The sequence below is a fragment of the Corvus cornix genome, chromosome 1A (assembly GCF_000738735.6).
Source record: "Corvus cornix cornix isolate S_Up_H32 chromosome 1A, ASM73873v5, whole genome shotgun sequence".
NCBI classification, from domain to species: Eukaryota; Metazoa; Chordata; class Aves; order Passeriformes; family Corvidae; genus Corvus; species Corvus cornix.
The window spans coordinates 33,115,912-33,140,754 of record NC_047057.1 but is presented as its reverse complement, the minus strand read 5'-3'; the positions used below and the strand labels follow the sequence as shown (position 1 = coordinate 33,140,754).

General features: G+C 41.3%; 1 protein-coding gene across 5 annotated transcripts in view; it reads right to left on the bottom strand.

Moving 5' to 3' along the window:
* Window positions 1-24,843, bottom strand: part of MSRB3 (methionine sulfoxide reductase B3) — an 81,648-nt gene that overhangs the window by 43,591 nt on the left and 13,214 nt on the right. For 3 of the 5 annotated variants that reach the window (XM_039570188.1, XM_039570187.1, XM_010413647.4), the window contains exons 2-4: window positions 17,465-17,585; window positions 3,988-4,096; window positions 2,095-2,172 (exon numbers count right to left, since the gene is read on the bottom strand). In XM_039570188.1, coding sequence (XP_039426122.1) covers window positions 2,095-2,172; window positions 3,988-4,096; window positions 17,465-17,540 — 263 coding nt within the window. In that variant the 5' untranslated portion in view covers window positions 17,541-17,585. Of the gene's footprint in view, window positions 1-2,094; window positions 2,173-3,987; window positions 4,097-17,464; window positions 17,586-22,968; window positions 23,044-24,843 lie in introns of all 5 variants that reach the window. The other 2 variants (XM_039570184.1, XM_039570186.1) reach the window with 1 other exon arrangement.

Sequence of the window (24,843 nt, the reverse complement as noted above, 5' to 3'; positions counted from 1 at the left end):
AAGCACCAAAAAAATCCCATGCCACCACAAAAACTACTTGCATTTTAAACGGAGCAATGGACTTTCTTTGTATTGTACTCCCATCTTACTCCTAAAGAAATACTTCAGTGATTTACACTCTGTGGAGAAAACGTAGTAAATAGCATACATTTTGCATTCTCTTATGTGTTTCCTTCTCACTTTTTTTAGCTGTCTGGGCTGAATCAGTGACCAAGATTCAGAAATCTGTCTTCCCCGGTTGACGAGGACATTATGTACTGATATTTTGAGGTCAGTAAACAAAAGAACACGGACTCCTACTGGTTTCTGCATTTTTTCCCACTGTTGCCAGCCAGTTCAGAACTGGCTGAATTTGATGTATGCCAGAGGTGGCAAGAGCTCACAAGGCAACACAAAGACTTTGGGGAGATTGAGTAAAGGCCAGTCTAGTCTCAGGACACAATCAGTCAGGTGTTTTCTTCAGGTGCCCACTGGCTTTAGAATTATTAAAATTAAAAAATAACTTCCCTCTTTCCCTCTCTCCTCCAATAAAATCCACAGGGGTCTCAAAGAGAATCTAAAAACAGAGACATTTCCATATAGCGCATTCACAAAGAGAAATGCAACTCATTAACTCAAGACTATGCCAAAGCATACTGTGTACTTGAGATAATCACAGATAAGTATCATACTGCAGTTTTTTCCCATCTTAAAACTATTGTGAAGGCAACTGGAAACTAGTTCACATTCATTTATGTGTACAACTGCTGTCCAAAACTCACCCCACAAAAAAAACCCTACTCTTTCTCCTTCAGATGATAGAAAGGAAGCCAGTCTTGAAGGTAGAAAGTGAAATCCTGACTCCATTGTATTCATTTGCTAAATATGAATTTACTTCAACAGAGCCAGGATTTCCCCCCAAAAGATTTAGCTATAGTAAGCAGTGGAATGTCTAAGTGGCAGAGTAGAAAACTAGGTTATGGAAACTTTGGATCCCCACTTTGCACGCTCAAGCCAAGGATCATAGTAACACATGACATGAGACTATTGTCTGTCTGTGTCTGTAACCCTCAGATTTTCAATCCAAAATATTCACATTATTACCCAGTTTCTGCAGGTAGTCCTTCTAACAGAGGAATTAAACATTACAGAGATGAGATGCTTCTTTCACTTTAGAGACAGTCTCTTGAGGACAACGATCACTACCACATCTGGTGATTGTAGAGCTACATCAATTGTATTTTCTTTCAACCTATTACTGGCACAATATTCTATACTATTAGCGCTATCCTGACCATCCTGCTTCATGCTCTTGTAAAGCTACCTCTTCAAGTGACAGGGGCTGAGTTAGGGTGAACTGAGGGGGGAAAAAAAGCAAGAAAAAATTAAATTCTTCATCAGAATGAACACAAGCAGCCATAAATAAGAAAAAGCACATGAACAACAACTGAATCTGTGCAGAACAATGCAGCAATCAAGGGAATTCGATCAGCACTGCTTCTGCTACCAAATTCAGGGCCATAATTCCCACAGTACTTCTAAAGAGTATTTTTAAGCCAGCTCTCCATGTGTGCTAATTGGGATAGATAGAATTCAGTAAGTAATACAATTTTCCACAGTTTTGTGTTCTTAACTGCTTGAATTCTAAAAAAAAAAAGCATCTACTTTTTTCTCCATCATGAGCTAAAATGCTGTATGTAAAATTCAGCATCGCCATCCAGTATCTCTTAAAGCTACCTGTAAGTAATTCTAACAGTCACACCTCAGTATCTGTTGACACAGTGAGAGACTGTTACAATTACGTGACATAGCCGCATATAGAAAAAAAATTAATTACTAATTTTTTCCTGTCTTATTTCCTCTTTTATCTGAATATTTTCTATCTTATTTATTTATCCAATTTTTTTATATTTACTATGAGACTAATTTACCACAAGACTAATTTTACTACAGCATTATTATTTACATTTCCTCTCTTGTATCCCTTAAAAGGTTGAATGACTTCACCATTCTGTGCTTCTATGAAATGACCTTATACAATTATGTATGAAATATATACAAGATTACACATAACCTAAGAGACAGAAATCGCAAAACTATATTTAGCATACTCACTTGAATAAAGGAGTTCCACAAACAACACATTTGTATATTCCTTTAGCTTTATGGTGTGTGTACTCCCCCTCAAAGGCACTGGGAAAACAACAACACTACATTTTAAAATTAAATAAAGGAATTTGTAGATTTTTTAATTATTAAAGTAGCTGAGTGTTTAGAAAAATGTTATAGAAAAGCCCCATGATTTCAAAGTTGGCAGTTGTTTTTTATTAAAGGTAGCAAATAAAGCAGGCACAGGAAAAGGGGAATGTCCTCGTTAGTGTGCCTCAGATGTTATGCATCATGCAAAAGGAAGCAAATTGTCCCACAGTTCAAAGGCCAGAACAACAACAAAAACAAAAAGGGGTAAAACTGGAGTCTTCCCCTATCTGGCAAGAGAAATGTCAAGTTTTTGTAAACACGGATTGTTTGGCACGTAGCTCAACCTGCCGCACCTCGCTGTGTCCATGTCTGGGCTGTGTGCGGGGCTCGGCGGCTGCAGTGGAGCGAGGTGTGAGGCCGCCCGGGCCCTGAGGAGCCGTGGCGCTGGGTCAGTCCAGCACAGGCTGCCTGGCCGGCAGAGACATTGTAGCTGAAAATGAAATAATTGGTCCACGATTTCAAGCTGTGAGCACCTTATATTTTCAGTTGAAAAGCAATATTCCAGCTTTAAGAGAATATTTTTCTAAGTTAACAGTCTAAAAGGCTAGGAGGTCATTCACCTAATACGAATCAGCTGCGCTCGCCCAACAAAAAGCTTATGTGCTCAGCAGCTTGTTTTTATTATCCTTTCACCCTTTTTATGAGGTCCAATTTTTTTTATAAACAGGATTTTTAAGAATGACCTAATCTCGGATTGTTTGTGTGCATTAAATCACATTGTTGGTCCCGTACACAAGAGCGTGGAAGGCCAGGGGGAAGGCAAGACAGGCCTCCCAGCAAAGACCACTGTCCCCATGCCCCGCCAGGGCTGCGGCAGGATGGAGAGGGCTGGGGCAGAGAGGGGACCGTCCCCACCAGCCTCTCTGGCGCATTCAGCCACCAAATTCAGCACTGTCAGGAAGAGGTTTGCCTATTAACCAGGACCCCACGTGCAGCGGGGAGCCCTTTCAGCTCATGAATGAAAACAAGCAGTTACATCATTAGTACGTTTAGAGCAGAGGTAAAGCCAGGGCCTTACGCCAAGCTCAGTGGTATAAATTAGACAACAAAAAATGGCTGGGCCTTGGCAAGTTACCTTTGGCTGGAATCAGCTGAGAGAGAGACTTTATTCACTAAAAACAATCTTGGAAGCCAGTCCTTTTTTTTTCCCCTCCCAGACTTGAGGCTGGCTTCCAGCGACTAAAGCCATGTGAGGGCAGTTATTGAAAATTTTTCACATTCCAACCACAAATGAGCCAATAAATACCTTCTCCACATGTGCTTCAAAAAGAAATTGGAGTGGGGTGGAAAAGAACTAAATTATGCTACCTTCTTTCTGCAGCCAAAACGTCTATACTTACAATGGCCACCTTCAAAACTCCAGCCTCCTGGCACAGGGCCATTTCCCTCGTGGTTCTGCTTACTGCAATGTCTTCCAAAAAAAGTGTACCTAAACCACTATTACTTCCACACGTTTTGTAGTAAACTAAAAACAGACTCTAAACATGAGCCTCGTAACTTTATAAGACATGCAGTGTTCATTAAAAGAAAAAGTCATACAAGACCCTTGGCCCTGGCCCCCTTGTTGCAGATGCTTGTCTTTGCAGTAGTGTTAATTTGTAGGGGTTAGTAAACAAGTGCAGAAATCCTGGGAGAAAAAAAACAACCAACAAAACTTGGTAGGGAAGGTGAGGAAATAGCAGTAAGAGGAGGGGTGGAAAAGAAAGATGCCTGTGTTTTGAGATCTGAGTTTCCTTCATCCTGCCTTACCTTTCAGTCCCCTTCTCCTGAGTGACATGGTACTGCAAGGGTGTCAGCCGCTTCCTCAGCTCCTCCTGGGAAAAGACCACCTTACAGTCCTTTTTATCCCTACATGACCCTGCAAAAGGAGAGGATATGGGAGAAGGAGCCTTTTTAGCTTAAATCCTGAATAATTGCTTTGGCAGACAGCCACAGCATAGCTTCTGCATTTACTTGTCAATGACCAGACTGGTCCCTAATGCACAAAGAATGGCTCAGCTGAACTGCAGCTGATTATTTCTTCTAATCCAAGTTTAGAAAAGAATTTTTATAGAGAGCCAGATGATTCCACTGGAGCAGTGACAATGTGCTACAGCCAAAGCCCTTTGGTGTGTTATACACTAAACTGTTGCACACGCAATCATTCACAAGAAAGTACAATTTTTCCAACCATTAAAAAAAAATCTGCAAAAATCCCTACTACAGCTGAAACATTCTTTACAAGACATCTATATTGGAGACTTACGGTAATGGGCATATGATGTTTAGCCACAACATCTATCAATTTCAGTACCCTTTAAAGCAGTTGAAAAACAATTCTAACCTTCAGAATTACAGTAAGGTTGATTTAACTTCTAGTTGCATCCTCATTCTTTATAACAGTAGCCATTTCCTTTTTTCCCTGTTGAAGCACTAGAATAGGAGTCCTAAGGAGTAATTTCTTTATGCACACAGCTGTACAAGGTTCAACATTAAACGTATTGTAAAATTTAGGGTTGCTATTGAAATTACCCTCCTTTGAAAATCTAATCTTAACACTTTGCTTAGTTCACACGGAGAATCCAAGGAGTACATAAGGATTACTGTAAAAATACATATTTGTATAGTGCAAAAATTCACATCAGAAAAGCAAAAAACAACAATAAGGTTGCTTTTGGGAATGAAAACTCCCGAACTAGTAACATAAATTGCAAAACATTCAGGTAACTTTGATAATCATTGGCAAAATTTAGCTGACAAAATACAGGAGGGAAAAAGCACTCTAATTATGACACTAATTAAAATATGGAACAATGTGAAATAAACAGTCCCAACAAAAAATATTTTTTGCTAGTAATGTATATACACTCATAAAAAGACCAATTGTGTTCCCAAAGTAGAGGCAACAGAGCTACCCATCTGTATGTCATTTAGTACAGGAGAGGCAATGGCAGGTTTAAATTACATGGTATTGGATTGCAATTTCCTAGCGTTGGATGCTTTTCTGCTTTTTTACCTTGAGTCATTACTAAGGAGCGTTCATAAAAAGTAGCTTAAAGCACAGATGCTTGCAAATCATTTAAGAAAAGATGTTTCTTTCTTCCTCCCCCTCTTCTTTTCTCAATTTTTTAATGTGTGGGGGTTGGTGAATAGGGGAGAGAGAAGAAGAATAATGCTGTTGGTCACTACTGAGTAACCCTAGGAAGTATTTTCAGGAAGAAAAAAGTAAAATTGAAAACATCTGATTGAAGTAAATAGTGCAAACATAAAAAGCTTTACTAGTGAAAGAAAAGTATTGAAAAGTGACTTTATTTCATAGATTAGAAATTACTTTTGATCTAAACATTCTTAAAAACAGATTGTTTTCCACTCTGACCCATCTCATTAGCTGTGCTGCAGAGCCTTCATTTTAATGGCAAGCTTTGAAAGAGCGCTGCTGTATGCCTGGGTTAGCTTCAATCTTATTTGGGAGAGGGATAAAGATTTCATTCCAGGTCTCTTTGTTTGTCTTTCAAGAACCACTAAAGCAGTATTCACACAAATTTTGCAGGAATGTGCCCTGTGCCATAGCTTACAAATTATTTGGTTTTGGTGCACTTAAAGGTCACCTTCCAAATTAGCAAAATTTTCCTACATCCTGGCTTTTCAACCTTAAATGTAAATATTGTTTCCTAACTGTAAGTGAGGTTTGTTCTTTATAACATTTGGTTGCTTATTTAAAGATGTCAAACTTTGGAGGTTTTTATGCTCCAAACGTGCAGGACTCTAGGACTAATAAGTCTTTCAAAGTATAGCTAACAGGGAAAGGAAGCATATGCATTATATAAATAGCTATTGTTATCTTGCATTACAGAGCTCAGAAAGAAACTGTTTGAGATACAGTCTTTTATCTATAATTTCAGTTTTAAAGAGTAGACTAGAGAGCAACAAAGAATCTTACAAACCAACATTTCTTTACTTTTTAAAATATCTACGCATAATTTAAAAAAAAATTATTTGCTACTTAACTGCTGCAAAAAAAAAGCAAACTAAGCATAACTTCACCTTGAGAAAATAGAAAATACTGAGTGTTTTAAAAAAATGGTCAGTATGCCCCCTTTACTCTCCTTAAATAATTTTTCATCTCTTTTACAAATTTCATGTTCTCTATGGGTTCACTACATGCATAAGAAAATTTCTAGATGCCGTATGATCCATTACATAGATCAGAAGTAGGAAGCATGTTAAAAAAAGATCTTCTGCACCCCTAGTTTTAATAAGTAACCGCATGTTTTATAATACAAACAATTATTTATGTCTACAGGGGAATTTTGCCAAACTGCATTTGGGTAAAATGCAACTGACCCCAATAAAGGATTCTTCAAGTTTGTAATTTCAGTATCGATCAACAAAAAGTTGCACTACAAATTATAAAGGAAATCTCTTGGTCCAGCCCTTAGCATTCAAGAGTGGCCCTATTCAATTAATTGCATTTCTTATTTAAAAACAAACAGCTCAGTAAATGGATCACGCTATTTCTCTATTGCCATAGAGGCAAGGAGGTAAAGCAAGACTCATTTCTGACTGCAGAAGATGTAAGGGTATGTTATCTGAAGCAGGGATAGCCTACCAGCTTCTATAAAAATGCAATGAATCCTAGAAACTACGGGATGAGATTCTAGGAATACGCTCCTTCAGTTAGGAAAAAAATTACATGCAAGAGGGACAAAAGTGCACAGTTTCCAGTAAGAGAGTGGCTGCTTCTGATTTTGCAACTGTTCCTTTATGACATGAGATGACTGTCACATTCAAGCCAACTCTTGTATCTTGGGAAGGGACAACATAAAGCTACACCAAGATATGCCCAATATGAGAAAAATTGCCACTAGTAATGGAGCTGTTATCAAACTCATTATTAAACCAGAGAATAAACAGGCAGGCTGACCACCTTCCTCAGTCTGGTTCTCCATAGACGGCATGAGGTTTGGGCTGTGGAAAGGGTTCCATACAGACAACAAAATGCTTCAGCAACTCAGCCATAAAGGCAGGCTCACAGTTCATTGACAAATCATACAGTTTGAGGCAAACGAGAAAAAAGGTCATCAGTTCTACAAACAGCATATCAGTGTGGTTACTGATTAAAGGTGAGACTAAATTAAATACAGTATGAGAATAAGAGAGCCTGGATTCATAGGATCTATATTAGCACTTTTGTTCTTCGGCGGTGGTGTTCTCAGCAATGACTTTTAGAAAAGCCCAGAACAGGTATGTTCTGAACTCCAGTTAGATGCAGCTGTTAAAAGAGGTGAACACTGGCCTGCAAAGGCAGACAAAATTGCCTTTACATTCCATTGCAGGATTGAAGGGCAGATTAAATCTCTCTAATCAGCACCCCATGGTGCCTTCTTTGGGGATGGCACTCCTAAGAAGAGCAGTGTGCAGGCAGCTGTCACCAACAGGTACTCGCCTTCAGCCATCTGCCAAAAGTTCCAGCAGTGCAAAAAGCACTTAAGATCCTGGAGCAGGATGGAAGACTTTGTGAGGAAAAGACCAGGCTCACAAATCTTAATGCATAACATAAAAAAAAAAAGCTCAGGAGGGTAAAACAAACATGAACAGAAACGCTTCTTAGAGCCTTCATGGTATTCTCATGTTTAGTAATGTGGTTTTTTTTGAAAAGCAAGGCAGTGCATGCTGCCATTTACTATTCACCTGCAGACTGTGGGCATTTCAGAGTTCAGCTCTGAAGTTCGCTGTACAAATTAAGTGAACAGAAAGTATTCTCTGGGTGTTGACCTAATAATGAAGACATTAAGCATCTCACCTCACATATAAGTTCCAACTGACCTTTTCAAACCTGTGGTTCATAACCTTCCTTCCCTATTAGCAATCACAAGAAAACCAGCAACAAGATATGTTCAGACAGACGGACACAAGTTAGCAGACCATTACTCCTCACCACTCAGCCCCTCACCTGTTCCAACACACCAGAGGGCGGTGATTAGTGTCTGACATGCCCTGAAATATGGTGGCATTTTTCTTGATGGCTTTCCTATATCAAAGAGTCTTTTGAACCATTCTAACAATTTTCTCTTATATTTTGTTGCTTCCTATCACTGAAATTAACTCAATATTTCAACTGCATGGAAGACACAACATACATTTTTCCTCTTCTACGTATGCTTATATTCCACTAGCATTAATGGACATTACAGTCATGCACTGAGCACATACCACTTAGACTTCCTGAACTAAATACAGCAAGATCAAATGTTCCAGCAGAGCACAGCCATATAATAAATCTGGCTTCTAGTTTGCAGTACTACTTCTTTTAATATACCCAAGCAGTTTTTTAGGGGCCTTCCAGTACATTTTATTTTTCATATACCACCCCAGCCCCAATCCTGCAATGTGACCTGTGTAGGCAGACCCTTGGGAATATGCATAGCTACTTAAGGGTCTATGAATGTACATCAGATTACAGGATCAGGCTCTAAGTACACATCTCTACTTCCCAAAGTCTGTCCCCTCATGAGTGGATCAGACCTTGGTAGATCAATGGTAAATTACCTCAAATTGATATTAAGAGGAATTCCACAAAGTTAAAAAATATTTTCATACATTTCTTTAAATAAATATCCTTACATATGCTATTGCTAACACTTAGTGTTACTAAAAGTGGAATCTCTCATTTCTTATTACTTCAAATTTCATTTACACAGTTTATGCCTCTTGTTGACAGTTTTGCCTTGCTGTCTGATTAAGAAAAGGCAAACTCACAACTCTCTCTCACATATTTTAATTTCTGTTCAATTTGTTCTCTGCAGCCTCTGGTCTTCAGCCTTGGGAGAATGCTGCAGTGTTCTCTCACTGCAAACAAGCCAGGAACTGCTATCTAGTTTAAAAAAGAACAACTCTTCAGATTGGTTACATTGCAAACAGTTCTATTGGCTTGTATCTGGAAAACACAGTTTTATAAAACCTGTATTTGACATGATAGTTCTTTTATTATCCCCTCATGAGCCATTTCAAATTACCTTAGCCTGCTGGTGACTAGGATAGATGTTGCAAAAGAAACTCTGAAATGTTGGGAGGTCAGGTTTGAGTAAAATTCAAACTTCATCATTAAAAAACCCCTGTAAATGTTTTACACATTGAAAAACAGATCTGTGGCTCCTTTGCTTTCTTGCTGTAGGTAGCTAACTCCCACCTGCTGTTGAAATACCATTTGCAGTTTCATGCAAGCATTAGAAGTAATGGAGCGAAGACCATTTCCACTATATTGTGCGTTGAAAATCCAAAAGCCAGGTACAGGACAGCAGTTCGAATTTTGGGTCAAATGCCAGGCTCTATCTTAAAAGAACACCACCCAAAATCTAACTGTCTTTAAAAAAAATTATTTACTTAACACCCAGGAGGGTCAGCTGGCCACAAGGGAAGGGCAAGCCCCTGCTTTGCAAATTTGCAAACTTCCCATACAATCAAGTAACAGAGCTGTCACATTTATTTTTTCCACCTGGTAATCATCACAGCTCTTGTTTAATACAAATACATATATTTTGAATCACCATCAGAAATCTCCCGTGTAAGACAGCAAATTTCTCAAGAACCAAAAAAAATTTTTTAAAAAAATCCCCAAACTGCCAGCTAATGCATCTCCTCTATGCACTTGTTTTCTCTCCACAGAAAGGGGTACTGGGATCCCAGCAGGCCCATATAGGCAGCCTCTCTTGTTTCCACAGGTCTGAAGACATGCTTGCAGCAATGGCTAAGGCAGCCATGCAAGCCAAAGAGACATTCCCTGGAAAAGAAATCTGAGACTGCCTCCCCTCCCTGTGAATGTAAAAAACATTTAACGAAAGACTGAAGTGTTTAGGGCAGTGGGAAAGAGGAAAGAGCCTGGAGCTCCTTTTGTCCTCTCCAGGCATGTCTACTTTACTTCCTTATCTGACATTAATGAAATAAATGTCACTACCAGACGCAATCTTGGTCTCACAATCTTTCCAAATTGTAACGACTGAGGAGTCCACCACCACCACTGCACTTGCTGGTGGAGACGAAGGCAGCTTCCTCTGGAGCTTTTTGAGCTGTCATCTTCACTAGTACTGCAGCGACAACAGCATGTGGCTCAGCAGAGGTTGGTGAATAGAAGAATCTTCAATTAAGCAGAGCAAAAGCTCATTATGTTATAAACTGCCACAGTTGTTATCCTTTCTGCTGAGATGGCCAAAGACGGAGTGCACAGGGCAGCTGACCTATTTGCCTTACTCTTGAATGCAAACCAGGCAAGACAAGATCAAGATCTATTGGTACAGCAGTGGAGGGGGGAATATTTAAAACGATGTATTTCTCTTCCTCTCCCCCCAACAGATAAAGAGACTTTTGTTTTGCTGATATTATCCTAGCACCTTTCACAGGCACTACATTTGTTTAAATTAAAAATAGAAAGACAGAGACACTGAGCACTCTTTATCTGGTCAGTAGATTTCTGTCAGAATCAATAAAAGCATGCGCAACATAAGGAAAGGCATTTTATTAATAGTGGAATTAAGATGAATTTAGTAAGCGTGCTTTATGCTACCTTTTGCATTTAGAATATTTCAGTAAGCCTTCAAAATAAGTTTATTCACACAGCTTTAATAAAGGTTTAACCCTGCAGCAGAAACAATTAAAAAGTCAGCATTTGCCAGCAGTGGTGTGTAGCTTATTTTGGCATTCAGGCTGTTGCTAAATCCTCCTGCTGCTTCCTTCCACAATAGTGATGTGTGGCCTGTGAAATGAGCACTGGATTTCAAGACTCAGGTTCTGCAATCTGTACTTGGGATGGGGGTGGAGGAGAGGGCTGGGGGAAGGTCTTTCCTCCCCTCCAACTCTCCACAACAGCACAGATCTAACCCCCTGCAAAACTTCATCTGTCTCCAGCTGTGGAGGGTAAGGAACCATTTTGCAAACACAAGCAGGCACTGCCTGCTCTGTGGCCTTTCATCCCACTTCTCCAAGCACTGAGGGACATACCCAGCATGAAGGCAGGAACTGCTGGGACACTGTGCTCCAGTTCATGCTCTGCTATGACCACCACAGAAAACACTGTAGCCCCCTGCCCTCTCAATCTGCTTCAGAACTAAAGGTAGAGGAACAGTCGAAAAGGTTTGTAACTGCCAACTTCATTTTCTAACGGGCCTTCTGGAATTCCTTATGTTTCCTTAAAATCCAGCCATGCCTTAGGGGTCAAGAAGACAGGGTAAAGCCCTGTAGAACGGCTTTAAGAGGAGTTGGTCAAGCCTTTCCCTGCTCGGCTCTCCTCAGAACTCCCTGACCTGGGCCAGAGCATTGATGGGGTGTTCTTACCCACAGTGCACAAAGTTGCCAGTGCCAGACCTGGGCTGCCAGCACCTACTGTCCCACAAGAACCTCTTCTCCAGACAGAGCAGAGGGCACCTTCATACCCTAGTCATGAACCCCTTTCCGACAGAGCTTCTTCTGAAGGAAATCACAAACTGAGATACATGCTTATCTTGTAACTAAGAACAATTTCTGCTTCTTAGCATTCTCTGGGACACAACTCCTCTCTACTCAGTTACCACCAGATCATGATGCGTGCTGTAGCAACCTATGGTTAACGTAGCAGCTAAGATATGGTAATGTTTGAGCCTCTAGTGCCTGACTCCCAGTCTACACTCTATACCCATTCAATATTCCATCCAATTCCAAGCTCATACATTCCCTCAGTGATCATCTCCTCCATTGTTTCCCAACATACTCTTATTGACTTGAGGGTTCACATTCGCTTCTTGCACATTTTGTTGCTTGTCCTCCCTCAGCTTAGCAATATAGAAAATCTCCTTCCTTTCTATGTGCTGTCATCTCTCTTTTACATCACATTCTTCTCTGAAACCTTCATCACATACTCCTCAGAGAAAAGACAAAGCCAGGAATTGCTTTTAATTGAAAGGAAAAAAGTGAAGGCAGTCCTTAAAGGACTTCACAGTCCTTCTATTAGAAACTCCAATAAAAAGTATTGGACACTCCAACTAAAAAAAGTAACTTTTCATGAAAAACTTTAAAACCTAGAAACACCCTGCTGAAACTTCATCTTTTCCATACCCAACTAAGCAGAAAACACACTAAGCCTGAGCTGCAGAAGGCTCGGAAATGGAACACAGGAAATTTATGAACTCCCAGAATAAAAACATTCCTGCAATGGTGGAAATGGTTTGTGGTGGATCTTTTATGGGAGCAGGAAGGGAATGAAAACAACCTTAAAAGGTCCATCAGGGAACACACTAAGGGACTGTCTTTGTGCTTGATCTCATCATCCCAGTGCTTCTCAGTGAATCACTGAGGAGCCTCCACCCAGGGGAGGCAGGGATGAGCACCATCTGTCTCCTGGGCAGATGAGGGACAGTACTAAAGTCCACCAGAACAAAGACTTAAAAACAGTGAAAAAACAGAGTACAAACTCTAGGGAATGTAACAGAAGGATTCTAGTCTTCTTTATAATCCCAAGTTTGTCAAATACCAGGCACTCATAAGAGTATTACTCCCAAAGAGATATCTACTAATAAATTTCATCTTAAACTGCAGTAAATAAGGCATTCTAGACTGAATACCATTGTACAAAAGAAACATTTGTAAATACAGTACTACATCAAATATACTCCCATTAAGACAGATATATATAATTTTTAAAACTCATTTTAAAGCCATTCCAAAAATATCATAATGTTATGCACTATTATGATAATACAGTGTTCTACTGTCATATGACTAAAAGGCAAACATATACCCCGACATTTATATAATAATAGCACAGTAATGGTTTCATAGGCTATTTACTGTTGTGATCACACAGTGCCTGTTTCCCAGACTCTTTTCAAGAGTCTTCCTCAAAACTGCTGGGAGGCAGTAAACTAGGTATTTGTAAGACTGTGTTTTAAATTTAAAAATCTATTTTTGATCCAAATTGATATTTGCATTTTTTTTAAATTTAGCTGAATACAAATGAGTTTTAAATTTTGCCCCCCAGCCAGTTCTGAGGAACAAGTACATTCATCTGAGACCTTGTATGGCATACTTAAACACAGAGCAAATTTTTATGTTCAAGATATAAACCCTAGAAAATATGGATTTATAATGAAAACATTGATAGGCATTTAACCATAGCTGTATGGATGGTTTATGCTATACAGTATCAGTCTTACTTTTATTTTCTTTTGGACCATGCGAACAGACATCTGTAGTAGTACATCTCTGGTGATACACATTACGGAAAACTATGGGGAAGTTATAACATGTATTATAGAAATTCTATCTCTGAACATAGTAACAGACAATATGAACTGTCAAGTCACACAAAGTTTGACAGCAACTACCATACTTTGAACTCACAAGACTAAGGTCTTTTCTAGACTTTCTGTTGTTAAAACCATATTTGGCAAACAGTATGCACACAGATATTTCATTGAGATGAGCAGTTTGAGAGTTCAGAGGAACAAATACATACAAATAATTCATGTATGCAAATGTTTTCAATATCTGCTCCTGAAAGTAATCCTTTATGTTAACAGATTACTGCTAAACATCCAATTTTGAGACCCAGTAATTTTCTGTTCACTATTAATTTCAATTTTATGAAAAGACATTCTATTGAAACTTAGAATTAACAAAGATTTAACAAAACAATGAGAAACTATACTATAGATATTTACTTAATAAAGACTTACACCATATGCCCAGCACCATCTTCATACAGATGCATTGTAGTTTAATCTAGTGCTAGAAAAGTATGGTTTCCTACTAGTAGTTATTTTAGTAATTAAACAGTACACAACAATTTAATATTACCTAGGACTTTATTATACAGCAGAAAAACCCCAACCCTAAGTCTACCCCTGTAATTTCTTCATTTCTTTTACAAGTACCATAATTTTCTTTGATCTACAGGAGAGGAAAAGCCAAATTATCACATGCAAAAAATGTGATGTAAGCAGCACAACATTCAAAGTGCTAAAGAAATAAAGGGTCTTTTTTAAGAAATGAGACCCATAATAATTAAAAGACACAGCAAAGCATTATAAGCTATCTTTTTACTTTACAGCTTGGTGGTCTGCTTCAGAAAACATATGTACATGGAATCTGTATATTCATTACTTGTAATCAGTTGCTTCTTGGTATGCACAAAGCAGCTGAAGTAGTTTTTATACTACAAGTTTGGTAGGGATTGTTGTGATTTTAAAGTGGTTTTTTTTAAATACTTCATTTCTGTGAATTAAATCCTGGCAGGTGCTGAGCGCATCCTACATTTCCAAAGAAATTCAGAGCATTTAGCTCAAATAAACCAGGCTCAAGGAGCACCACGTCTTTGTCACACAACAGACACAACACGGTTGTAGTCATTACTGGCAGTGAAGAAACCTTGAACCAATGTGATGGTAGTTTGCATACGGGCGAAGATTGTGCTCTTTACCCAGTGCTCTTGCTTTTCTTAAAATACTTGTTCCTAAGGTCTCAGGGTGTACTTTCTGTATGAGTGACTCCTAGACGGGAAGCTTTTCATATAGTCCTGGTGTGCAGAACAGCAAATGCCTAGTGCCATCTACTGGGAGCGCCTGCTCCTGCTCAGACTTGCCGTCATGTCTATAAAAAATGTTATGGGCAAACAGTGCACTGGGTTTGCACACATTGAAACATTTAGTCCTAACTTCAGACAAAAAAATATTTTAAAAATACAATTTGGAAGAACAGATCCGCACTCCAGGTGATAATATACAAACAGAAAAAGAACAAGTAAAAACACTTCACCAGCACAAGTGAAAATCACAAGTGCTTACAAAATAGTGGTTCAAAGAAGGGACAGGTCGCCTCTATTCTAAGACACCTCCCAATAGTATTTGATAATTTCATTGGGGGAGCGGGGAGGTGAGGAGAGAAAAACATCACATTTCTGATCTACAACTATCTATTAAATATATATTATATATTTCATTGTGTTACTTGGTTCCTTACAGGAAGGACAGAGGTACCATTCCAAGCATAGAAATTGAAACAATACTTTCATTCAAGTTCTTGTCCTGCAAATATTTAACTGCATAGCATTTAAAACATTGTTAGAAAGCCCCATTTACTGCTCTGATGGCACTTTGCTCTGTTACTCTGAGCACAGTTTTCTGAAGGTTAAAAAGTCTCATTCCATATGGAATTTGCCACTGAATTAGAAGGTGGCCAAGCTCCACACTGTCCCAGACTCGGTGTACACACGGCATGCTGGTATGGTTACAGGACTGCAATTCACACAGAACGGGATGGTGGGAAAAGTACTAGCTCAAAGTGTAATGTTATAAAAAACTCATGAGAACTTGGGGTGTTTTCTGTATATTCAGAAGCCAAAGTCACAGGGCATTGTGGCATTTGAGCAGATGTTGGCTTTACATCTTCTTCCCATGTTTTATTTGATACATGCTATGCCATTTACTTGCAACCTCCTAAATACACCACACACAAAAAAACAAACCAAAGGCAAAGCAAGCCTATGTTAATTTTTAAGCATCTGGGGAATTTAGATTACTCTTAAAAAAATGAGATATGTGATTGTATATTATTCCACTGTTAGCAGATGAATTTGGGCTTATTATATATAAATCTCTCTATATATATATATCTCTATAAAGTAGTCAGTCAGTGGAACTCAATCTATTAATGGTCCCACAGCTAGGGAACTAATGGATGGGGATAAATAGTAGTGTTAACTTTTTATTCCAAAATGTGACTACTGGATTATGACAGAAAAACAACTTGACAAAATAGCTAATGCAGTGCTTTGCCAACAGGTACAGAACAGCAAAACCTCTCATGGGCTGTGTGTGTTTCTAGCTGATCAGCTTGGAGATCTTCTTTTCAGAGTGGGAACGAAATGGCGAGAAGACTGAGTGTCCCCATTTTAAGGTAGACACTAGCAATATGAGCACACATCAAAAGGTGCATAATGAGGGCTAAGGAAATTTGCTTACCCTATATTTTTAGGATTTTAAATCTGGCTCAGCAGCAAATATAACAGGAAACTGAGGTCAAGCTGACACAATGTGGGTTATTCTCTCTCTTCCTCAATATGTGTTTGCAACTCCTATGAAGGTTAATGGGAGTTCTGTGCACATGTGGGGGGAAATGGAACGTAAATGCTGCAAAAATTGGACTCAGATTTAGTTCAAATAAAGTCTAATAAGGCTTAGGAAAATCCATCAGCTTGAAAACTGATGTCTTATCACTGAAAAAAAGTCATTAAAACATCACCTCCATATGCTTGCAAAGTCCAGGTCTGGGAGAAACGGCTTGTAACATTCTGCACTCTTATGAACTAGTTGTGAGTGTAGCACAAACAGCCAAGCTGGCTCGTTTTTGAGGCTTCAAACACAGATCAGCCAGGACTGTATCTTTTTTATTTGGGTGTCAAGACAATTCCTAGTAATGTTCAAAATTAACTCAGTACAGCTTATATTTTCTCCCATATAACCCTGTAGACTGACATTATTATGCTGATATTACAGACTGTTGACGTTTAAGTGAAACACAAAATACTTAGGTTCAAGGTTTTCACAATATAATCAGTTTGTGGAGGTGGGGCCTTATGGCACCCTTCCCAGACCTAATGGACAAATCTGGACCTTACACGAAAAGTGCAGCTGCATGTGGGCATTAAATTGCATGTTTCCATTTAGTTATGTAGAGAAGTGTCATGTAACTAAAGAATATGCTGTCAGAGCAATGAAAGAATTAAGATTTAAATTCTGCACACTTTCTGTACATAATTTTCAGTATAACGTATTTGATTTATAATAAAAATGTGGAAAGAAACACATGGAGTATAACTATAGTATATTGCTAAAGATTTTGGAAAATATTTTGAAGTCCTATGATTTAATAGCAAAGTGAAATTTTTAGATATCCTCTTTCAAAATTAGGAATGGTGCTTTATAAAATATTTTCAGTTTAATTACACAGTTTTTGCCAAGAATGAGGAAAATAATATAAAATTTAAGAGATGATATTTTGGACGAGGAAGTCAGACAGCATTTCCAAGCTTCTTAAATCTCAGATATGAAATCGCTCACTCAAGCCAGTGACTTTTACCAAAAAAAAAAAAGTCCAAATAAACTTCTGCTCCAAAGGAAAAGTTAAACAGAGCAACCCATAGCACATTGTTTCCTGCAGCAGAGACACCCGTTCCTACAAGGGCCTTCGTTATGCATGACACAACAAGCAGCACCCATTCAACCTGAGGGAAGCCCACAGGCTCGCAGGGCCACTGGCTGGCTCTTTGTCACCAAATGCAGCAGGTTGAATGCAGACATCACTGTGATATCCTCACCAACAAAACCAGAGGCAAAGAACAGGGGCTGAGTAGGGAAGAAAAAAAAAAAGAAAAAAAAAAAAGATGAGAACAAATTAAAACATCAAAAATGTTAAGATACATTCACAGAAAAAAACAATACTTAAAATTTTGTAAGATTGCCACATGGGAGCACAATTCTAAATGCACTTTTCTTAGTGTGGTTAACCCATTTCTGCTACCCTACCCCCCAACATTTTGATATGTATTACACAGTATTCAGTGAAACCATTTTATATGCTACAAAGTGAGAGGAACTGGACAATTTTATAGGGGGCATTCACAACAGCTGCTTTAGATACAAAACTGAGAGCAACTTGGGGTAGCAGCCTAGTCACAAGTGCAGAGGTACTAACGAAAAAAAACCTTAGAACCTCAGCTAGATAGTAGGAATCCTGCTTGGAACAACCAGGAATGCTGGGCAGATCAAACATGCAGGCTTTTTCTATTTATTTTATTTAAACCAAAATCAAAGTCCAAAACATTTCTGAATGGTGAATGCTGGAAACCAGTCATTGCTAAAAATTGTTCTTTTGATGACTTGTCTGAGGAATGTGACATTTCATTGTAATAAACTTGCCAGATATCTTAAAACCATGGCTTTTCAAGGGCAGGAAATAATTCATGTTGTAAACTGTCCATGAGATATATTTAAACAATCTTCCAGCCAGTTCAAATATATCAAAACAGAGAGATGGCAGTCATGAGATTTTATTCCAGAAGGGTTTAATGCACAAATACTAATTGTTCCATTCACCCCACATTGGGAAAGAGGAAATGGCAGCTGCATTATAGCTCAGCCATGCACAGTCACAGCTCACTTCAGATTATGTGATGTGGGACTAGAGCCAATCCCCAACCGAAGCCGGTACAGAAACTCTCTGGGACTCTCGTGGAAGCAGGATCAGGCCCCAAGTAGCTGTGCAGCAGCAGGGCAGGTCTCCCAGCCTCCTCTCAGGCCCACTCCGTCGTCTGTGGCAGCCCAGCAGCCGCGGGAGGCAGCGTCCTGCCATGGCCCGCAGCAGGGGCTATGCCAACGCGGGGCAAACTGACTACGGTCTCGTCCCGAAGAACAAGATTCTGAGAGGAAGGACACTTGTAGAACACCCCAAGCAGGTGTAGACGCCCCATCCCTGACAGCATTCCATGTCAGGCCGGACGGGACTCTGAGCAACCAGATGTAGTTGAAGTTGTCCCTGCCCATTGCTGGGGGTCGGATTAGGTGGCCTTTAAAGGTCTCCTCCGAGCCAAACCGTTCTATGAGGATTCCATGACTACAACAAGGACCCAGCCGTACCCATTACCAAACCGGTCTGGCATCTGAGAGAAACCTGCCCGCATCCGCACGCCTCAACTCGGTCGTACCCAAACCAAACTCGCGGCGAGCCGTGCTGCCCGACGGCGGCGGGGCAGGGGCCGGGCGGGCATTGCAGGGCGGGCAGCCCGTGAGCGGCATCACACGCACACAGACACGTCCCTGTCATAGCGGCAGCGGAGTCGCGTGAAAACCAACGCGAACCCCTCCGGAGCAGGCCGCCGGGAGACCAGAGGGCTGCGCTCAGCCCCGCCGAGACTCCGCGCTGGCCCCACTGCCGCCCCGCAGCCCCCGCTGCCCCCGCCGCCAGCACTGCCCCAGCCGGCACTGCCCCGCAGCCCCCGCAGCCCCCGCAGCCGGCACTGCCCCGCAGCTGGCACTGCCCCAGCCGGCACTGCCCCGCAGCCCCCGCAGCCCCCGCAGCCCCCGCCGGCCCAGGCACTGCCCGCCGCCGGCACTGCCCCAGCCGCCGGCACTGCCCCAGCCGGCACCCAGCCGGCACTGCCCCAGCCGGCACTGCCCCGCAGCCGGCACTGCCCCAGCCGGCACTGCCCCCGCCGCCGCGGCACTGCCCCGCAGCTGCCACTGCCCCCAGCCGGCACTGCCCCGCCGCCGGCACTGCCCCAGCCGGCACTGCCCCAGCCGGCACTGCCCCGCAGCTGCCACTGCCCCGCCGCCGGCACTGCCCCAGCCGGCACTGCCCCGCCGCCGGCACTGCCCCAGCCGGCACTGCCCCGCAGCTGCCACTGCCCCCGCAGCCGGCACTGCCCCCCGCGCCGGGCCGCCCCGGGCTGAGGCCGGTGCCGGGCTCCGGCAGCGGCGGCATCGAGCGCCCCCTGCTGGCGGGAAGCGCGAGGCGGCCCCGCGCGAGTGGCGCCGCCTGGCGGCCATTGCCCAGCGCACTCCTGCGAGGCGCTGCACTGACAGCCCCGACCACCGCCACCTCTCCGCCCTCCTTCTCCTCCCTCCTTCGAGTGTAAACAGCTTAAAGGAAATTATTTGAAATTCCCGGGGATTAGAAAATAGATCCTGGCCTCTTGAAAATGTCAAGTATTTCAGTGTTCACCATAGTGTTATTATTTACTCTCATTTATTCATAGACTCAGAGGATATATAAGTCCTGAAAGCCCAATAAAATACCACTGAGCATCCATGAAAGTACTTTATTGCAGTTAATCTATTTTATTCTTTTGTTACTGATGTTTTGATAGCTATTTCTATTTACTCTGTACATTACAGCGATGCCCAGTAGTTCCAGTGGGAGGGGACCTCCGGGTGTCAGGTACTGCACGGACACAAACCCTGCTGCAGGAAGCTTACAGACCCTGGTAAGAACGGCTTGTGAAGAATCAGTAAAGAGAAGTGCAAAGTCAAATTCATTGCAATTAACACATTTGGTTTGGAGGTGCTTCACTCCTGCCTGCCAATTCTATGGGTACAAAGAACAGACTGAGGGAGAATGACAGTAACATTACAACAGGTTCATAGCTTCCTTCTGCTCTTTCTGTGGTGCAAGCTTGGCCATAGCCTTCAGCAAGCTCAGGTGCCACGTTTATGTCTCTCACTTACTTAAGAGGAATAGCCAGAGCATGACAAGAAGCATGGGAAGAAGTCCAGAGAAGGGCAATGACGCTGCTGAAGTGTCTGGAGCACAAGTCTGATGAGGAGTGGCTGAGGAAGCTGGGGTTGGTTAGCCTAGAGAAGCGGAGGCTCAGGAGTGATCTTATCACTCTCTTCAACTACCTGAAAGAAGGTTGTAGCCAGGTGGGGGTCAGCCTCTTCTCCCATGCAACTAACAGTAGGATGAGAGGACACAGCCTTAAGTTACACCAGGGGAGGTTTAGGTTGGGCATTAATAAGAATTTCTTCTTAAAGGTGATTACAAAGGTCATTAGACATTGGAATGGACTGCCAAGGGAGGTGCCATGGTCTAGTTGGCACAGTGCTGTTCAGTCAAAGGTTGGACTTGATGATGTCAGAGGTCTTTTCCAACCTAAAATGATTCTGTGATTCTATGAAAACACCATTCTGGGAATAGCACTGCTGGTGGTTTAAACTCCCACACTATACATGCCTAGCCCTCTACAGGTTAAGCAAAGCCCCCATGCCAGTGCTGTAGGCATGGGCCTGAGCCCCAAGGGAGCCCAGCCATACTGGCACAGTGTGGATGCTAAAAGGCAGGAGCAGAGGAATTTTCCAGCTGCTGAAGCATTTTGTGAAGTTTTTCTTTCTCATGCTTTAGCTGAGAAACAGTGAAAGATGGTTTTGTAACCTAATTCTCTATCTCTGCACCTGGGTTTGTTTTCCAACCTTGTTTTGGTACTCTGGAAAAAATATTTTGAATGGGTGTTAGAGAACCTCAGCCAATCCTTCTAGGCGGTGGCTGGTCAAGCGACCAATCATATCATGCTCTCTCACATACAAAGATATATAACCTAGCTTATAAATAATAAAATAATTCCTTTTCTCCTTGGATTTGGATTGTGTCGTTTCTTGCCGGTTCTCGATAAAACAGCGACAGCACAGCGCCCCACCTTGCCAGTGCTAGGGCCAGGTGACCTGGGGACAGCAATGCTAACATGACTGTCACATGCCTGAGCCACGGTGAGTACTGCAGCGCTGCACCTCCACCACACAGACTTACCACCCCCCATGTCTTTATTGCAGCACTGCAATATGCCACTTCCTCTAAGGACAGATGCTACACGTAGAGGTCAGAGCAGAACTCACAGCTCAGGGAAGGGGATCATGCTTTTACACATCACTTTTGGGGTTTGGTTGGTGGATTGTCCCGGCTTTTTTTAGCATATGCTGCTTGCTGTGCTGCCTGCAACACCCAGGACACTATTGGCTCCTCCAAAGCTGTCCCCAGGTGTCATCAGACCCCTTGGAGCCCCTTCAGTGCACTTCACTCTTTAACAGAGCACAACATGGATCTTCCATCTGCCTGGCTCTCATAAGATGGACACCATGCTCAGCAATAACTTGTAAATCTTGTAAGTATATATAATACAAATACAGCAGTAACTATGTCATTAGTTGGGTTTCAGAAGCAGTTTTCTAGGATATACGTTGTAACTCCAGGGAAGCCTTCCCTTTAGGATCCTAATGTTGGCATATATTAGAGAACTACCAGCTTTCAAGAGCTTCTGTATTGTCCCTTGTGGACATTCAGAAAACATAAGTTCAGCCCCAAAATGATTAGCTATAAAGTGACATAGGTGGTCTGTCAAACTTGTCCTTCAGAAATAAAGAACTTTGTATGTACTCAGCTAATGTTTTTTCAACCTCTGTCTGCAACTAGAAAAATTTATTTGGGCGAAGGACAACTTGAGAGATTAAATTCTGATATTACCACATCTTGTTTTTAAGAGCAGTAAGGGAAACATCAAGGGTCTCAGGAGCTTGTAACACTACTGGTTTAAATTTTTCCATATTCAGTGTTATTCCTGACAACTCAGGTCCAGAATTCCTAAAATTACATGAGAATCCCAGCTCTCACAAGAAAAAATGTGAAGTTTTAGCTCTTTACAAGTAAATTTAAAAAACATCCACAAATTCTTAAGAGAAGAATCAGGGTTTTTTCTTGCCCCAATACTGAGACCTTAGTAGTGTGGGGCTTCTACTTTTTTTCCAATTTCCCTTCCCCCAGCCCCAAGTCTCTGGCCTCATTTGGAGGGCAGGAAACAATTAAGAGATAGGCACACACTAGTCAGAGAGCCAGGCTCCCAGGTTCTTGTCAAGAATTCCTATGTCACTGGAGAAAGCAAAGAGCAAAAAAATTGCTGCACTGAAGAAAGCCAAACAACTAGAAGTTTGAAAGCAGTAAAGGCTTGGAAGTCTACTGTACTCAAGTGTTAAATTAACAGTTTCATTTTTATCAGTATTTCTTTTGTAAAGTTTTTTTCAGCCCAGCAATGTTTGAACAGTTGTTTTGCAAAGTGTTAACTTACTTATTTTGAGAAAAAGCAAACTATAAACAAATATTTCCCTGACAAAACTAAGTGGAGTATTTTGTATATATATTTATTTCAGTTTTAACATTTGGTTATTTTTTTATTTGGCTTTCGCTTACCTAAAGCTGCTGCCAGTCAGAGTCAGCAGACAGGACAAAGCAACCCTTGGGAACTGCAGGAACAAAAGGTGCGGCCTAAAGAAAGAACCACATGAGCAAGTGTTTCAGTAGATCACATCTTTCTGTGTCTAAACAATTCTTTACTCCCTAGTATTTTCCCATAACACATTCTGTGCTAACACCAAAGGCCTTGGTCTTTCCTGCTCTCTGCATTGCAGTTGGCTTCAAGGGACTTTATTGTTTGCAGGTAATGTCTCGATTTGTCATTCTGTATGCTACGGTGGGGGCAAAGGCAATGTTGAATAGCTTGTAAGAGATGTTTCATAAACCATCATGAAGCTGCCAGCTGTGACAAGAGACTGGAGTACAGGAAATTTTCAACAGAGGTCTGATTACTGCTGGTTATTTATCAGTGAAAGAAGGAGGGAAGAGTTCCAGTTCCTACTTCAATCCAAGATCTCTAATCCTGAAATTTGCAGTGTACCAACTATTGTCACACTTATACACCTCATTACCTGGGCTGTCCTAGCCTCCCAACAGCCTGAGAAAACCATGAGGAGGCAGCCTTCAGACCTCAAAAAAACACACAGCCTGTGAAAAGGCATTTGTGCTTTATAATTATATTTCAGGACAACTGCATGCTTCAATGCACTGTACTGTATTTGAAATATTTGGCACAAAGTAGTAAAGGTAACTGACAAAAGCTTGGGAAAGGATCATTTAGATTAGATATGAGGAAGAAATTCTTCACTGTGAGAGTAGTGAGACACTGGAGCAGGTTGCCCAGAGAAGTGGTGAATGTCCCACCCCTGGAAGTGTTCAAGGCCAGGTTGGACGGGGCTATGAACAGCCTGGTCTAGTGGAAGGTGTCCCTGCCCACAGCAGGGGGGGTTGGAACTATATGATCTTTAAGGTCCCTTCCAACCCAAACCATTCCATGATTTTATGAAATTTATCTTTCTGGGCTCTGGATTTTCGTGTGCTTGTACATCTATTGATAATGCAAACTAGGTGTCTTCAAAAGTTTGTGATTTGCTATTTGCTATTAAAATACCTTGCAAAGCTCACTATCTGATGAGAATAAAATACTTTAATCATTAACAGCTAGCATAATGATAAAGAAAATTATAAATTTAAGCTTCTCAAAGACTTATTGAAGAGGAATTAAGCATTCTAAATGAAATTAATTGCATTAACCTTACAGGTCTACAGAAGTACTGTAGCATATAACTTGCACACTTGTCTGCATATATTCCCCCCCTATACAATATTATCTTCTCAATTACAGCCACAGAAACCTGAAGTATTAGACCTGAATTCCCACTTCACTTTTAAGACTCTCAATTAAAGCATGCTCCCCTTAGCTGTTTGTGCTGGAATGTGCAAACCAAATGGCAATCCTGTCTACTTTTAGGAAGTTTACATTGTGCCCTAATAAAAGAGGTAATTACTGACATACCTCGTAATATTTGAGTGGAACACCAGGAAATGTCACACTTTAAACTTGAAGTTAGTACTCCCATTAGAAAGAAGCCTAAACAGTGAAGTTCAAAACCTATTTGTTTTCTTGAATTTTACATATTCTCTTATACTGGATTTTGTTCTTAAACCCTTCCCAGAGCAACTGAAACTCCAACCTAAAAAACCTTCCTGCAAGACGCACATAAGACACTTTCAAGTATCAGTTTGGCTTTAGAATACTGTCAGATCCAGGTGTTTTAATGGGCCTTACTTACAGGAATGATCATTTGCAAAGCAAGCAGAGAAGCCACTAACTGGGAAGTCTATTCAGCGTTTCATAACATGAACTGTAGCGGTTGTCCCCACACCTGCAGAGCCAGCAGGGCTGGAGGTGGCAGAGCCTGCCTGGGCACA